Source organism: Chiloscyllium punctatum, chromosome 15 (genome assembly GCF_047496795.1).
Source record: "Chiloscyllium punctatum isolate Juve2018m chromosome 15, sChiPun1.3, whole genome shotgun sequence".
Classification (NCBI taxonomy): Eukaryota; Metazoa; Chordata; class Chondrichthyes; order Orectolobiformes; family Hemiscylliidae; genus Chiloscyllium; species Chiloscyllium punctatum.
In genome coordinates this window covers 39,162,457-39,175,307 of record NC_092753.1, presented here as the reverse complement: position 1 = coordinate 39,175,307, position 12,851 = coordinate 39,162,457, and the positions used below count along the sequence as shown (strand labels likewise).

At 41.7% G+C, this 12,851-nt stretch overlaps 1 protein-coding gene across 1 annotated transcript in view; it reads left to right on the top strand.

Annotated features, from left to right (window-relative positions):
* The window catches only part of LOC140486206 (glycerol kinase), a 110,467-nt gene that overhangs the window by 27,454 nt on the left and 70,162 nt on the right, over positions 1–12,851 (top strand). Inside the window, exons 3-4 of the mRNA XM_072585024.1 lie at positions 1,890–1,996; positions 11,024–11,101. Coding sequence (XP_072441125.1) covers positions 1,890–1,996; positions 11,024–11,101 — 185 coding nt within the window. The remainder of the gene's footprint in view (positions 1–1,889; positions 1,997–11,023; positions 11,102–12,851) is intronic.

Sequence of the window (12,851 nt, the reverse complement as noted above, 5' to 3'; positions counted from 1 at the left end):
AAATCATCAATAGAAATAGTAAGCAAATAAAGGGATTCTGGGGATAAGGTGGGATTATGAATTTGAGATAGATGAGCAGTTGTAAGCTTATTGAACGGCAGATCAGTCTCAATTGAGCAGGTTTGCCTACACCTGCTCAAGTTCTGATGATTTTTGATACCTTTTTTCTTGCATCTTTTTTGAATCTTATCAGAGAGTCAAAGAGATGTATAGCACAGAAACAGACCCTTCTGTCCAACTCGTCCATGCCGACCAGATATCCCAACTAATCAAGACCCCTTGACAGCACCCGGCCTATATCCCTCCAAACCCTTCCTATTCATATACCCATCCAGATATCTTTTAAATGTTTGAATTGTACTATGCTCCACACTTTCTCTGGCAGCACATTCCACACACATACCACTATCTGCGTGAAAAGGTTGCCCCATAGGTCTCTTTTATATCTTTCCCCTCTGACGCTAAACCTATGCCCTCTAGTTCTGGAATCCCCTACTCCAGGGAAAAAAAACTTTGCCTATTTTTCTATCCATGCCCCTCATGATTTTATAAACCTCTATAAGGTCACCCCTCAGCCTCCAACGCTCCAGAGGAAACAGCCCCAGCCTACTCAATCTCTCCCTATAGCTTAAATCCATGACAATATCCTTGTAAATCTTTTCTGAACCCTTTCAAGTTTCACAACACCCTTCCGATAGGACGGAGACCAGAATTGCATGTAATATTCCAAAAGTGGCCAAACCAATGTCCTGTACAGCCGCAACACGACCTCCCAACTCCTGTCCTCAATACTCTTACCAATAAAGGAAATCATACCAAAAGCCTTCTTCACTATCCTATTTACCTGTGACTCTAGTTTCAAGGAGCGATGAACCTGCACGCCAAGTCTCTTTGTTTAGCAACATTCCCTAGGACCTTACCATTAAGTGTATTAAGTCCTGCTAAGATTTGCTTTCCCAGAATGCCGCATTTCAGGTTTATCTAAATTTATCTGCCACTCCTCAGCCCATTAGCCCATCTGATCAAGATCCTGTTGTAATCTGAGGTAACCTTCTTGGCTGTCCACTACACCTCCAATTTTGGTGCAGATTTGGGATTATTGCTAAGAACTGTTTGTCTTAATTAGAAAGGACAATATCCAATGCATGAAAGTTATCACTCATGGGGAAAATAAAATATTAAAGTGGTTGGCCTCAACAATGAATATATTGCTGAAGGGCACCAATCAGCAATGCCCCTCTTGCTTATGGAGCTGTCTAACACGGAGTGTCATGTACAGGACAACTGGAGACGGAACAGTCTGCATTTTCCTGGAGCTTAATGTCATGAATGTCTTCCTCTTGTTTTCAAGTCTGGAGAGTTGGTGAACATTGAAGCAGGCAGCTACTAATAGTTCTGTTAGACTCTGTGCTAGTCTTGCAGACTCTTCTGCTAATTTTGAATGATGAATTGTCAGACTGATCACTGTTCCTTATAGTAAGACATTCTTTCTCAACAGGCAGGCTATATCTTCCAGTAATACTGACCAGGTTTTGTTTGGTCTGAATGTTAGTGGGTCTTCATAACAATTGAATTGTAACAATTTCAAGTCAGACAGTGTGAGTATGTGTGAGGATGTAAGTCAACATTGATGAGAAATAAGGTAGATCTAAATGGGATGGGAAAGGAGCCTCTGCCTTGTGTTTCTTTCAGTATAGACAAATTAGCATGAGATAATTGATAATGTTATGTGATATTTTGAAATGGTTAATGTTATGACATCAAATCTTACCCCTGCATACAAAATCTAACAGGTACAACTTGCCCTTCAGTTGCTAATTTGTTGTTCCCTGTCCTTTCTTACATATTGAACAAGTGTAATAATCAACAGTTTTCATTTTATTCTATAGATGGGCAGAAGAGGATCCCAGAGAGATTTTGCGTTCAGTTTTTGAATGTGTTGAGAAAGCATGTGAGAAATTGAAGCAACAGAAGATTGATGTTTCCAATGTTAAAGGTATTTACCTTGTAAATGTTTGTGGTTATGAACATAGTGTGATTTATTAGCATCTTAGAAAACAATCAATGCAACTATGCAAAAACAAAAATAAAGTACTCCAGAGTTATGAAATAAAAACTAAGTGCTAGCAAAAATCAGCAGATCTGTGGAGAGAGAAACAATTCAAGTTCAGTTGTTTCAAAATTAATAGTTATTTTGGACTTAATGTTTCTTATCACACTCTCCATAGATGCTGCCAGATCTGTCAAGTTTCTTGCTGTTTTTAAAGTAAGGAAGCATCGATAACAAAACTAAATGAACTTGTGTAATAAGTGCATTAACTAAACATTTGTGCCACACCTGTCACTCTGACCTTAGCATTCAATTCCATTACTTATAGTGGAACCTCCCACCATTATCACCCCGGGAGGTACTATTTGCCTGAAACTTAACTCATTAACCAAATACATACGCTGGCGACAACAGCAGGTCAAAGCCTGTGAATTCTGTGGCATTTAACTCGACTCCAGATTCCACAAAAGCCAATTTGCCATTGACAAAACATAAGGGATGGTTCCTGCATGAGTTCAACACCATCTAATACAAAGCAATCCTATCCACCATCTTAAAAGTTTTGTCCCTACGTTTTTGGAACAGACAGTGAGACCGTAAGAAATAAGAACAGCAGTAGGCCATTTTACCTCGGAGGCCTACGGTAGATTCATGGCTGATATAACATTCTTCACACCACTTCCCAGCATTTTCCCCATGACCCTTGATTCCCCTAGAATCTGAGAATTCTGTCTATCTCAGCCTTCTATATACATAAGGATCCTGCCCTCCCTCTCTGTAGCACAGTTCCAAAGACTATCAACTCTGAGAGAAGAATGCCTCCTCATCTCCGTATAAAATGATGCTACACTCTCTGGTCCTGACTGTCACATGGACTGCAGAGGATTAAGAAGGTTGCAAACTACCAGCCTCTCAAGACCCCCCAATAGTCAGAGGGAAATTGAGAAGCAAACTTGTCAGGAGATCTCAGCTATCTGCAAGAATAATAGGGTAGTTATGGTAGGGGAGTTTTAACTTTCCAAACATCGACTGGGGCTGCCACAGTGTTAAAGGTTTAGATGGAGAGGAATTTCTTAAGTGTGTACAAGACAATTTTCTGATTCAGTGTGTGGATGTACCTACGAGAGAAGGTGCAAAACTTGACCTACTCTTGGGAAATAAGGTAGGGCAGGTGACTGAGGTGTCAGTGGGGGAGCACTTTGGGGCCAGCGACCATAATTCTGTTCGTTTTAAAATAGTGATGGAACAGGATAGACCAGATCTAAAAGTTGAAGTTCTAAATTGGAGAAAGGCCAATTTTGACAGTATTAGGCAAGAACTTTCGAAAGCTGATTGGATGCAGATGTTCGCAGGTAAAGGGATGCCTGGAAAATGGGAAGCCTTCAGAAATGAGATAACAATAATCCAGAGAAAGTATATTCCTGTCAGGGTGAAAGGGAATGCTGGATGACTAAAGAAATTAAGGGTTTGGTTACGAAAAAGAAGGAAGCATATGTCAGGTACAGACAGGATAGATCGAGTGAATCCTTCGAAGAGTATAAAGAAAGTAGGAGTATACTTAAGAGGGAAATCAGGGGGGCAAAATGAGGACATGAGATAGCTTTGGCAAATAGAATTAAGGAGAATCCAAAGAGTTTTTACAAAGATATTAAGGACAAAAGGGTAGCTAGGGAGAGAATAAGGCCCCTCATAGATCAGCAAGGCGGCCTTGTGTGGAGCCTCAGAAAATGGGGGAGATACTAAATGAATAGTTTGCATCAGTATTTACTGTGGAAAAGGATATGGAAGATGTAGACTGTAGGGAAATAGGTGGTGATATCTTGCAAAATGTCCAGGTGATAGAGTGCTGGATGTCTTGAAACGGTTAAAGGTGGATAAATCCCCAGGACCTGATCAGGTGTACCCGAGAAATCTGTAGGAAGCTAGAGAAGTGATTGCTGCACCTCTTGCTGAGATATTTGTATATCGATAGTCACAGGTGAGGTGTCTGAAGACTAGAGGTTGGCAAACGTGGTGCAACTGTTTAAGAAGAGCGGTAAAGACTAGCCAGGGAACTATAGACCAGTGAGCCTCACCTCAGTGGTGGGCAAGTTGTTGGAGGGAATCCTGAGGGACAGGATGTACATGTATTTGGAAAGGCAAGGATTGATTTGGGATAGTCGACATGGTTTTGTGCGTGGGAAATCATGTCTCACAAACTTGATTGAGTTTTATGAAGAAGTAACAAAGAAGATTGATGAGGGCAGAGCAGTACATGTGAGCTATAAGGACTTCAGTAAGGCATTCGACAAGGTTCCCCATGGGAGACTGATTAGCAAGGTTAGATCTCATGGACTACAGGGAGAACTAGCCATTTGGATACAGAACTTGCTCAAAGGTAGAAGACAGAGGGTGGTGGTGTAGGGTTGTTTTTCAGACTGGAGGCCTGTGACCAGTGGAGTGCCACAAAGATCGGTGTTGGGCCCTCTACTTTTTGTCATTAACATAAATGATTTGGATGCGAGCATAAGAGGTACAGTTAGTAAGTTTTCAGATGACACCAAAATTGGAGGTGTAGTGGACAGTGAAGACAGATTACAACAGGATCTGGACCAGATGGGCCAATGGGCTGAGAAGTCGCAGATGGAGTTTAATTCAGATAAATGTGAGGTACTGCATTTTGGGAAAGCAAATCTTAGCAGGACTTAATGGTAAGTGTTGCTGAACAAAGAGACCTTGGCATGCAGGTTCATAGCTCCTTGAAAGTGGAGTCACAGGTAAATAGGATCGTGAAGAAGGCACTTGGTATGCTTTATTGGTTTCCTTTATTGGTCAGAGTATTGAGTACAGGCGTTGGGAGGTCATGTTGCGGCTGTACAGGACATTGGTTAGTCTACTGTTGGAATATTGCATGCAATTCTGGTCTCCTTCCTATCGGAAAGATGTTGTGAAACTTGAAAGGGTTCAGAAAAGATTTACAAGGATGTTGCCAGGGTTGGAGGATCTGAGCTACAGGAAGAGGCTGAACAGGCTGGGGCTGTTTTCCCTGGAGCGTCGGAGGCTGAGGGGTTACCTTATAGAGGTTTACAAAATTATGAGGGGCATGGAAAGGATAAATAGACAAAGTCTTTTCCCTGGGGTCAGGGAGTTCAGAACTAGAGGGGATAGGTTTAGGGTGAGAGTGCAAAGATATAAAAGAGACCTAAGGGGCAACTTTTTCACACAGAGGGTGGTATGTGTATGGAATGAGCTGCCAGAGGATGTGGTGGAGTCTGGTACAATTGCAACATTTAAGAGGCATTTGGATGGGTATATGAATAGGAAGGGTTTGGAGGGATATGGACCGGTGCTGGCAGGTGGGACCAGATTGGGTTGGGATATCTGGTTGGCATTGGACCAAAGGGTCTGTTTCCATGCTGTACATCTCTATGACTCTATGACTCTCGATATACCCACACCTTTGTTGTTGCTGGAATCCTTGAACTCCCTTCCTAATAGCACAGTGGGCAAAACTACCCCCAGAGACTGACGGTAGGTGGTTTCTGATCACTTTCTTGAGATCAATTTGAGATGGACAGTAACTCCAGACCTACACAACATCCTTCATATCCCACAAATGAATTAACAAAAAATGTACTCCTTTTCTTTCACAATAACTTATTGTAGGGCACAAGATGTCTAAATAGTGCTAAACAAAGTCCAATAATTTGCCAGCTCTTGGATGAGGACCTCAAAGTGTATAAACGTAGCAACCATTCCTGAGAGCCAGGTTTAATTGTAAGCTAATCTTTCTTGGCTCCAGGATCGTTGAAATGGATATTCAGAAAAGACGAACAGTAGCCATCCAATGAACATAATGTGTACAATAGTACATGGAATGGAGTTCAGTCAGGGTGATTCAGTAAATGGAATCTCCAGTATTCTGGAACACCACACTGCCCGGTCCTACCTCCTTTCCCAAGATCCACAAGCCTGACCACCCTGGCCGACCCATTGTCTCAGCATGCTCCTGCCCCACTGAACTCATTTCTACCTACCTCGACACTGTCCTATCCCCCCTAGTCCAAGAACTTCCCACATACGTTCGAGACACCACCCACACCCTCCACCTCCTCCAAGACTTCTGTTTCCCCGGCCACCAATGCTTCATCTTCACCATGGATATCCAATCCCTCTACACCTCCATCCGCCATGACTAGGGCCTTCAAACCCTCCGTTTCTTCCTCTCCCGACATCCCCAACAGTACCTTTCCACCGACACACTCATTCGTCTGGCCGAACTGGTCCTCACCCTTAACAATTTCTCCTTCGAATCTTCCCACTTCCTCCAGACCAAAGGGGTAGCCCTGGACAACTGTATGGGCCCCAGCTATGCCTGTCTCTTTGTTGGCTACGTAGAACAGTCGATCATTGGCACCACTCCCCACCTCTTCCTCCACTACATTGATGACTGCATTGGCGCCACCTCATGCTCCCGCGAGGAGGTTGAGCAATTCATCAACTTCACCAACACATTCCACCCTGACCTTAAATTTACCTGGACCATCTCTGACACCTCCCTCTCCCTTTCCTGGACCTCTCCATCTCCATTAATGACGACCGACTTGACACTGACATTTTTACAAACCCACTGACTCCCACAGCTACCTGGATTACACCTCTTCCCACCCTACCTCTTGCAAAAATGCCATCCCGTATTCCCAATTCCTCTGCCTCCGCCGTATCTGCTCCCAGGAGGACCAGTTCCACCACAAAACACACCAGATGGCCTCCTCCTTTAGAGACCACAATTTCCCTTCCCACGTGGTTAAAGATGCCCTCCAACGCATCTCATCCACATCCCACACCTCCGCCCTCCGACCCCACCCCTCCAACTGTAACAAGGACAGAACGCCCCTGGTGCTCACCTTCCACCATACAAACCTTCGTATAAACCAAATAATCCACCGACATTTCCGCCACCTCCAAAAAGAGCCCACCACCAGGGATGTATTTCCCTCCCCACCCCTTTCCGCCTTCCTCAAAGACCGTTCCCTCCTTGACTACCTGGTCAGGTCCACGCCCCCCTACAACTCACCCTCCCATCTGGCACCTTCCCCTGCCACCGCAGGAATTGCAAAGCCTGCACCCACACCTCCTCCCTCACCTCCATCCAAGTCCCTAAAGGAGCCTTCCACATCCATCAAAGGTTTACCTGCACATCCACCAATATCATTTATTGTATCCGTTGCTCCCGATGCGGTCTCCTCTACATTGGGGAGACTGACGCCTCCTCACAGAGCGCTTTAGGGAACATCTCCGGGACACCCGCACCAATCAAACACACCGCCCTGTGGCCCAACATTTCAACTCCCCCTCCCACTCTGCCGAGGACATGGAGGTCCTGGGCCTCCTTCACCGCCGCTCCCTCACCACCAGACGCCTGGAGGAAGAACGCCTCATCTTCCGCCTCGGAACACTTCAATCCCAGGGCATCAATGTGGACTTCAACAGTTTCCTCATTTCCCCTTCCCCCACCCCTCCCTAGTTGCAAACTTCCAGCTCAGCACTGTCCCCATGATTTGTACAACCTGCCGATCTTCTTTTCCACCTATCCACTCCACCCTCTCCTCCCTGACCTATCACCTTCATCCCCTCCCCCACTCACCTATTGTACTCTATGCTACTTTCTCCCCACCCCCCACCCTCCACTAGCTTATATCTCTACCCTTCAGGTTCTCTGCCTTTATTCCTGATGAAGGGTTTTTGCCCGAAACGTCGATTTTACTGCTCCTCAGATGCTGCCTGAACTGCTGTGTTCTTCCAGCACCACTAATCCAGAATCTGGTTTCCAGCATCTGCAGTCATTGTTTTTACCACGAAAATGAAACTCCAGTTGTCCTTAAGTATGAAATTCTTGATTGTAATAGGAAGGAGAGGTATGTTAAATTAGAGATTATTGAGGTACTCAGAAAAAAAGAATGCACTTGCATCAGGAGATTTTATTTTAACATAAACTGGGAGAAGCTGAACAATTTTCAAAGTCAATTAATTTCTAGAATGCTCAAAAAATGTTTTTAAAATGGTTGTTGAGTATACTTGCCAGGTATAGTGACAAGTAAATGAGAGAGTTAGTCAATGATTTGATGACAAAGGAACATCTTTGGCAAGTAACCACAATGTAATTGAATTTGATATGAGGTTTGAGTGTGAGAAAGACGCATCATGAAACTGGGTTTCAAAGTGATCGAACCTAAATGACCACATTAAACTGTTCTGAACATTTAATGAATATACCTATGGATAATTAGAAATATATATGTAATTAATTAATAAAATACAAAATCAAAACATACCCCTAAAAATTAAAGATTCTATTAAAGACTTTTCTGACCATTGTTACTCAATATATAAGAGCCAGTTTTAAGCATACAGGAAAAATTTGTGTGCTTTCAAGAAAATATCCAGTAAAATAGAACCATAATAAGAAAAAAGAAAATAATGAGGTATAAAAAAGGTTGAATCTAACAGTAAAAGTTTCTGAAATATCTTCCAAGCAAGAGACTGGTAATAACGAATGTGTATCCATTAGAGGCAAGACTTTAAAGGAAAAGAAAGATTTGCATTTATATAGCGCCTTTGAAACTTAAAACATTTGCAGCAATGAAGTACTTTAGAAGTGTTAAATCATCAAATCAGTTTTGAATGTTCAGATTGCTGTTGTAATGTGAGAAACATGGCAACCAATTTATCCACCGCATATTCCCACAAACAACAATGTGAATAACGACCAGATAATCTCTCTTTATGGTACTAATTGATGGAGCAACTGACCAGGCTATTAAGAATAACTCCCCTATTCTTCTTTGAAATAATGCCAAGAGCTTGTTTACATCTGAGGGAGTGGTCAGGGCCACAATTTAATCCTTTATTGCTACCTTTAAGAGTGCAATGCCTCCTCAACACCACACTGGAATGTCAGTCTCGAAGTTTGTGCTCAAGTTTTGGTGTCAAACTTGAACCCACAAACATCTGACCACAAGGCTAGAGTGCCACCATCTTTTACTCGTATGGTGAACATTTAGGAATTATCATATTTGTTAAGTGAGTACTTTGTGTCTGTTTTCACAATGACTAAAAAAAGTCAACTCTCAGCACTATGTGGAAAGTTAAAAGTAAAAATTAATACATTTTGTATAAGGAAGAAATGAATGATGCTGGACAAAATATTAAAAGCTAAGACAGCTGACTGACTTTGTGCCTAATACCTCCTTCACTTGCTAAATAAAAGTGATTAGCAAGGAAATGGCAGCAATGTTAGTTGTAATTTACCAAAACACATTCAGTTCTAAATTTGGCCCCAATTGGAAGACTAGTTATGTCACTATTATTGAAGATGGTTCGGAAGGTGAAACTAGGTGGCTCCAAACCTGTTATTTTTAATATTAGTAATCGAAGCATAACTGGAATATAGCATCAGTGCAAGAGTGCCTAAACACTTGCCATTATATCAATCATATATGTGGGTCCTCGCATACCTGTGCAGCAACGAAACTTTTTCCACTAGACTCTAGGTTAGCTAAGAGGCTATTTCAGAGCTGTGAAACTGTACTAAAAGAACCTAAAGCCTATAACTGCTCGCATCAGTTTGGACTGCTCAAGAATAATATTCATGGATTTGTGGATGATAGATCATTTCTAACTAATGTAGATTAATTTTTTGAGGTCAGTATGTCATTGGCATTAAATAATATCCATGCATATTATCTTCGTAAACTTTCCAAACTACAGTTGATCTTCTGCAAAAAATTGTTTTCAGAAAATAATATTTCGGGGTATAGTATATGACAAATAAGCCATATGTTAAATATAGCATATCAAAGCATTGTGAATCTTGGGAATTCTCTATCTTAGAGGATTGTGACTACTCATCATTAAATACTTTTAAGGCTAGAGTAGGCAGATGTTTGTTTTCTCAGGGAATCGATTGATATGCGGGGAGGCAGAAAGGTGGAGTTGAAGTCCAGGATCAGTTAAGATCAGCGTGATCCTTTGAATTACAGAGCAGAGCCATCGCCTCATATGGTCTACTTATGCTCCTAGTTGTGTTATTGTGTTGTTGCATCCTGTTAACTATCAGAATAGCAGAGGCCAACTTAGGTTGGGGCATTGCCTTTTTTCATCACACATTTTGTTGATCCTCAGAATGTTAGCAAAATAATACAAATGCAGAGAACCAGATATAGCATTGTGACATAATTTGGTAATTAGCTGCGAGATAAAGGATAGAAAGGCAGGATCAACAAAATGCCACTATATGATGTTACCATGTAGCATTCCCCAGGGATCTGCACTGGGGCATGTTAGCCTCTCTCCATGTATGTACATGAATTGTGTTTGGCTATGTTATCATTGTGTCAGATTAGCCCTAAATTGTTTTGCAGGACAGTTTCACAGCTCTGAAAATGTCACTGAGTTGACCTGATCTAGAATCTGGTGGGGAAAGGTTCTTTTGTCACTGCCACAGAGATATGTCAGGACCTGCAAATGTGATTGACACAATAGCAAGTGTTGACATTCTTGCTAAGGCGCTTAACGATTTTCTTTCCTGATGTAACTTACATTATCTCATGTCACTAACCATAAAATGCTACAAATGCAACAACCCCTTTCTGTAAATTTGATTTGATTTGACCACTCCATACAATTTAATGAATTCTTTCTGAGCTCCTGTCAGCTGGATTGCATTGGGTTCCAAGTTATTGGACATGCCATGTATCAGCTCGGTGAAAAAGGTGTTGCACTCAATGTACATTAGTACTTCAGACTCATTCTCACTTGATGTTGCTGCTATTTACATCTCTGTTCCCTCTAACTGGAAAACTTTATCTAAGCCTTGACTAATGGCTGAAGAGACACTATGTAATAAAATGCAGAGATAATTTTAAAATTATATTTAAGATTGCTTATTTTTATTGAACAAAAAGTTAACAGGTTAAATTTATTCAATTGTAGCAATTGGAGTGAGCAATCAGAGAGAAACAACAATCTTATGGGACAAAAAGACAGGACAACCGCTCTATAATGCCATTTGTAAGTTGTTCACTTCATTTGCCTGCATCATAAAGTTGTAGATTGTTTACTAAATTGGGAGTTGTTGGACATTTCTAACACCAATATTAGAAATAAATGTCTTAGGAGTGCTGCTTGATTTTTTTCAATTTTCACAAATACTCCAATCCAAATACAGGGTTTTAGCTGGATACTGGGGATGTCAGCAAGGCTTATCTGTACTAATTTTTGAAATTTGTGGACAGTGCTAGTCCTCACTTCGGGGCTTCTGAATTATCAGTGGACTTTTCACGACTGTGTTACCTGTCCAGGTATGTAGTCAGTCTGGTTTGCTTAGCTCAACACCTGCAATAATAAGGATTCAAATCATCTCACAAAAAAATTTACATAGCTGTCATCAGGATTGAAGAGGTGGCTTGAAGTTGGACTTTGACAATGACATTTGTTTTTGATTCTGGATCGGCAAGAGGGCAAAGCGTATTTGCATCAACTTGATTTTACAGCCACGGAAAGATCTTGCTCACAACTGACTGTTGCTATTCCTCATTTTCCCCGAAAAGGTCCCCAAAGGCCTGATGGCTAGTGGCCAAAGCATTCACATTAACTGCATTAACTACGATAGTAGCTTCTCCACCACAAAAATGTTAAATCTTTCTCGAATACTCACATGGCATGGGAGCCAAATATTGTGCAATGCCCCCATTACAGCAGAAAGTTAATTCATTATTCCTTCTTTTCGGATCAAGACCTCAGAGATAAGAATGCACATTTGGGGCCTGAGATATCTGTAGAGTCTCTATTCCCCCACCAGCAGATTCCACTTTTGAATGGTTCCAGCAGTATTTTGATAATAATGAATGAAGGACTACCATATAAACAAACATGGCAAAGAAGTGCTAGTTGTCTGAATAGCTTACATTGGATGCTGTGGTGATGAAATATTTCTTGCTGTATGGTAAATAAGAGTTGGGTTCCAACTCATACGTCTGTCACGCTATCGCAAGAATTAGTCTAGTAAACCTTCACTGCACTCCCTTTTTAACAAGAGCATCCTTCCTCAGATAAGGAGATCAAAAATGCACACAATATTCCAGGTGTACTCTCACCAAGGCACTGTATAATTGCAGCAAGATATCTCTGCTCCTGTACTTGAACTCACTTGCTATGAAGGCCAACAAGCTATTTGCCTTCTTTATGGCCTGGTGCACCTGTGTGTTTACCTTCAACAACTAGTGTACAAGGACACCCAGATCTCATTGCACATTTTCCTGTGTCAGTTTTTAGCCATTCATATTCTGCCTTCCTGTTTTAGTTACCAGTATAAGATAAGCTCACAGTTGTCCACTTGTACTGCATTGCTATTTATTTGCCCGTCAGTCAGCCTGTCCAGATCACACAGAAATATTCAGCTACCTCCACACAGTTCACACTCCACCCAGCTTTTGTGTCATCTGCAGATTTGGAGGTATTACATTTAGTTCCGTCATTCAAATCATTAATATGTATTGTGAATCGCTGGGGCACTAGCACTGATCCCTCCAGTACCCACTAGTTACTGCTAGGAATTCTGAAAAAAAACTACACTTTGGCTCTTTTTTGTAAACCAGTTTGCTATCCATCTCAATACATCACCCACAATCCCACACACTTTAATTTTACAAACTAGTCGCGTACGTGGGACTTTGTTGAAAACCCCTGAAAGTCCAAATAAACCATATTCACTGGCCCCCAGTCATCAGTTCTACTAGTTACATTCTCATAGAATTCCAGA